Below are 5,291 nucleotides of genomic sequence, written 5' to 3'. Positions count from 1 at the left end.
TATTTATTGGTTTTAAAATTTTTCAAATTATATTCCTCCCAGTTAGTGTTCTGTTTTTTGGCGAAATATTTTCATGGTTCAAATTATTATTATTAGAATTAATATTATTAATTCCCTCTAACAATTAAAATTAGGGATTTCGTTTAATATCAAATATTTCAAACACCTGCCAAATTTGATTACTCCCCATATGAAATACCAATCGGCCGTGACCCACCCCTTATTCTTAATCCTAATACACCCCAACTCTACCTCACACTTAGCCCTGAATACAGTGAACGAAGCCCCACCCCAAAGAGGAGCTCTCAACTCTCGCGCTCTGACACCTCATTGTCTTTGATTCCTTAGTTAGGTCGTCCTCTCTGCTGTTAGCTCGTCCATTCGGCCCAGCTGTCACATCGTTCCCTCACTACTGCGGTAATCACCAGTTATCTATTCTTTAATGATGGTCTAATATTTCTTTGAATGGTGTTCTTAGTGCATATGAAGGGTGTGCATGTTTAGATAATGGTACGATTCTGGCTTTCCTAATTACTGAGGTCTCATTTTTTGAGAAAATCCCATTTCATTATTTGAATCTAGGTAAGTGATTATATCCCAATAGGTGGTATTTACTTAGATGGTTAGAGATCAATTTGAGTGTATTGCTAGTTTAGATTTGAAAAAAAAGTTCTTCTATGATCAATGAAGTGTGAAACTATACGTTCGTGCTGTGGTTTGGTTTTCTGAGAATCAATCAATAATCATCTCACTAATTAATGTGGTATAAAAACTAGTAAATATGGTTAGTACAATTAGTGTGGTATAAAATTGGGTAATTAATTTTTTTTACTGTGCAGCTCCCAGGCTGTGGTAAAGTTCATGAGCAGGATTTAGGTAGTAATTGGATTGGTGTGAATGAATGTTATGTATAATTTGAATATCCAACTTTTAATCCAAATCACTGCTACTTGTAGTATATAAGGACCTTATATGTATATCCAGCTCACTCTTTATAAGTTATTGTATTAGTTTTGATGTTGTCTCCTAAGATTGGACACTAATCAAAATTAGTTCAACAACATTAATTTTAATATTATTAATGTGAGTGTATATCTTGTTGGCTGGGACCATGATCCATATACACAACATTGTGTAAGAAAATTTTGAATACCTGGTCAGAATACACATATTACTTTTATTTGGTGCACCGCTGAAACCAAACATTATCTAATCACTTTGCTTCATTATTGAATAGATTTCACTTTGAGATGGTTAATCGAGCTTCAGATGTCATCGTCACTTTGTTCATTACTGTCATGAACCAAGTGTTCCACTTGATTACTTAGTAATGTTCTAAGTTATAATTTACTAACACCTTATGAGGCTTACCTTGAAGGTTACTATTCAATTAGTATGTAATTTTTTTATAGGAGCCTATTTGCTATGATTTCTTGAATGTGTGTTTACAAGGGGCATTCTTCCAAGCCCACTTGGTTATCCTGTTAACTAAGTCATGTGTTATGGTCCATGACTATATTTATTAACTTTTGGGTGTTTGTTGGCGTCAGGAGTTTACGAATGGCTCGAAAAGGTCGATTCACGAAAAAATCGCAATTGGGACCAAGATCTTACCAACCTCAAACGGGAGCGAATGTGACTTTGGACTCCCACCACGATGGCTCTCAAATTCTTCCGACCAATGGCGAAAGTGTCCCCGCAAGTGGTGATAGTGTCCCAGCTACTTCACGTCCTTTCCGTCCCCCGCGAAGTGAACCAAGGTCTGTTCCACAGACGAGCACAAATAGTACCCAAAACTCGCTGACAGTCCAACTAAACTTGGACGCTAATGCTAATGAGGAACCTCTTGTTGAAGAAGAAGTTGACGAGCTCCATGATGCTCCTGTGGTTCAGAGTCGCAGAGGACGCAAGACTACAGAGTTTTGGACTGTTAAGATCATAGGTCATTTTTCCTGCTTATTTTTCTTCCATCAACATCATTTAAGCTCCACCTATTATTAATTTACACAATACTTTAATTCGTTCATCCTAAATGCTTTCAGTTGCAAAACACATTTGATCTTCTCCATTTGTTTGCAAAGTGGTTTTTTAATTTATTGTATCATAATCTTTAATTAAATAAAATGTATTCTGTGACCTGTCAAAATAATTATAAAAGATTTTGATTTATTATATTTATTTTATTTTTGCCTACATTTCATATAAAGTAGTAAATTTGTTCTTGTTATTAGTTTTTTAAGTTAAAAGTCGGTAATTTTTTTTAAAACTTTTTTTCAAGTGTTGCAAATCTACACCATTTTATGCATGTTATATGCTAAATTGATCCATCGTAATTCTTTTGTTAGGTGTATACTAAGGCAGTATTTTAATATTATTATGTTATATATAAATTTTATCGCATGCTGTGCACAACGCAAATGTTATATTTGGCTTATAGATTCTGAGGGCACAATCAAGCCGGCAAAACTAAGCGTGAGAGATGCTATGGCACGACCTAACGGTAGGAAGATCGTGCTCAGGTTCAACAACGCAAAACAAGCAATTGGAGACGAAGCTGGACTGTTGAGTGGCGTGCTTGGTCTGCTGGGATCTGATTATGGAAAATTTTCCATCTGTAGAAAAAGTTGGCATCAGATTACCACTAAAGACAAAGTTTATAACGAATGTGTCAAGGTAAAAGTTTATATCCCGAGTAAATTAAATTTGCTTATTTTTACAATTATTGACAACTCGTATTATCTGTGTAGCAAATTTTCCACTTCGACGAGGACAGCGAAGGAATTATTAAGAAAAATATTTTGAAAAGTATGGGGAAGGCTTGGAAGAAAACAAGGCTGAGGTTGTATGACCGTTTTTATGAGCCAACATTCACTACTGATCAAAATCTTGAGAATCGACCACCGGGAATTGATCGAGAGCATTGGAGATGGTTCCTTGACTATCGCGCCGAACCTGAGACGAAGGTAATATACTGTATCGTTGTTACACAGGAATACCAATTATGCTGCATTGAGAGGTTTTCTATTAGATTCTAATCGCCCTTTGTCTCTGATGGACCAATAGGAGAAGTGCAGAAAAAACGCGGAGAATCGATCAAAACAACAATATACCCACACTGGCGGTTCGAAAAGCTTCGCACGGCGGATGGAAGAGGAGGTATATTGCTATTTGATTTAGTTACGCTAGTATCTCTGTGACTAAATTTTCATTGATTTTGTGGAAAACATTAACGCAAAAACTTTGTTGTTACAGTCGGAAGAACAAGGAAGGATAGTCGGTAGAGGAGAGTTATGGATTAAGGTGTACAAAAAGAAGGATGGCTCATATATGAATGATGAAGCAAGAGCAATTGGTGTAAGTAGTACTTGTTAATTGATAGAGGTTAACACAAGTCAGTTTAGGAGAATTACCGTTTTTTTTTTGGATTTTGGTTGATAGTGCATATCTTTCCATGTTACTTTGATATTGCATGCTCCAAGCTTAAAAAATGCTGCACCATGCGTTGCGTATATGGAGTTTATGTGTAATATTAACTTTTATGCTTCTATATTTGTGTGTTTCGTATCGTGATGTAAGTGATACAGTTAATTGAGGAGATTACTAATTTGTGTATGTAGGAAAGAATTGAGGAAATTGAGCAACAGGATGAGTCTGCCAGAATGTTGTCTCAAAATGACTCCATTGCTCAGATTTTCGGAAAAGAAAAACCGGGTAGAGTACGTGGTATGAATTTTGGACCGACTCCTAGTCAACTATTCGGTCCGAATTCACATGCGCCTGTCAACGGAGTCCAACTAGAGGAGACCCAGAGGAGGCTGCTTGAACTGCAGGCAGAGCTGGAAGGTGAGAAGTTGAAGAGGAAGGCGATGGAGGACGAGGCAGCAGCAGGGAAGAAAAAGATGAAAGTAATGGAGGACGAGGCAGCAGCAGAGAAGAAAAAGATGAATGCGATGGAGAGTGCTCTGGTTTATCTGTTTCAAAGGCAGGGTGTGGAGCTACCACCAGACATCGCTGCAGGGATGAGTTTCATGGAATGATAGAGTTAAAATAGAATATTAGGATTGGAGTGATTTTATATTAAAGTAAACATTTTATTGAATTAGAGGGAGCAACTCTACGAAAGCGATTTATTTACTTCGTATTTTGATGGATATATTAATTTGTTTTGCTTATATTTCAATTTTGTTTTTGCTACAAGTTTAGATTCTATTTTTGTTGAAAATTTTCACTCTTATAATAATGGAAAATAAAAAAATAGTTAAAAAGAATAATTCAATAATATTTTAAATAAAATATGGGTGTTTTATTTAAAAAACGAAAATTTCTTTTTTTTATTTTTATTAAATTAGCGGCTGTTTAAAACCGCCGCTGTTTGGGTTCAGATATAACAAAAACCGTTACATATGGCGGCGGTTGCAAACCGCCGGTAACTTTTAACATAAACTGATGTCCCATTTGGCGGCGGTTTAAAACCGCCTCTAAACTTGTCGAAACTTGGACTCATCATGCCAACTTGTGGCGGTTTGAAAACCGCCGGTAAATATGAAGGAAACCGTGAAAGACTCATTTGGCGGCGGTTTTTAATTTTGTGCCGCAAAATTTTGATTTAGCGGCGGCTATACCAGCGGTTTATGAAAAGCGCCGCCAAACCCAATCCCGGCGCCCATATCCATGGCGTTTCTATCAACCGCCGGCATTTGATTTTGCGGCGGTTTAAAACCGCCGCTAAGCAAGAAAAAAACCGCCGCCAATTGGCGGCTACCTTGTAGTGCATCCACTCTGCTCATATGGCTGCCTATGTCAAAAACTGGTACCCCTTTCCAATATAGTGCCTCCAATAATTTGGAGATATCAAACACATTTTACAAAGATCAATTGATGGTGTAAATACCAGAAATGCATTTCTCGCAAGGCATCACTGCACATCTAAGAAAGGAGCATGAGAAAGCAAAATAAGGCTTGAATGGCTCACCAACAAGAAAATTAGTGACTTCCATATCTGTCAATTGTTTCACCCAAGTCAAAATAAAATCCATGAATGCATAGTTACCAAAGGACACTATTACAACATTATCTTTCACCCTTTGCTAAACCAGTTCTTTGGTCAGTCGAAAAGTCTTCAAAGCGAGCATCTTTTTTGTCGAAATAAACCTTCTTTAAGGGAAGAATGAATTTTCATGCTAAAAGGGTATACTAGATTTAAACTAAAACTACCAAGCACAGCCACAAAAAGCTGTAATTTTTGTGCATACAACAAGTCAACAATAGATGACAGAAAAAAGACTTCCAAC

The 5,291-nt window shown here is 36.8% G+C and overlaps 1 protein-coding gene across 1 annotated transcript; it reads left to right on the top strand.

Annotated features, from left to right (window-relative positions):
- The first annotated feature begins 204 nt into the window (after positions 1–204).
- LOC112799763 (uncharacterized) lies at positions 205–4,170 on the top strand. Its single transcript, XM_025841793.3, has 7 exons — positions 205–417; positions 1,551–1,942; positions 2,438–2,673; positions 2,748–2,963; positions 3,064–3,156; positions 3,253–3,354; positions 3,618–4,170. Exons 2-7 carry the CDS (start codon positions 1,561–1,563, stop codon positions 4,035–4,037), a joined length of 1,449 nt encoding a protein of 482 aa, XP_025697578.2. The 5' UTR covers positions 205–417; positions 1,551–1,560; the 3' UTR covers positions 4,038–4,170.
- The last annotated feature ends 1,121 nt before the right edge of the window (positions 4,171–5,291 follow it).

This window comes from Arachis hypogaea, chromosome 5 (genome assembly GCF_003086295.3).
Source record: "Arachis hypogaea cultivar Tifrunner chromosome 5, arahy.Tifrunner.gnm2.J5K5, whole genome shotgun sequence".
Lineage (NCBI taxonomy): Eukaryota > Viridiplantae > Streptophyta > Magnoliopsida > Fabales > Fabaceae > Arachis > Arachis hypogaea.
This window is presented reverse-complemented; position numbering and strand designations above follow the sequence as displayed.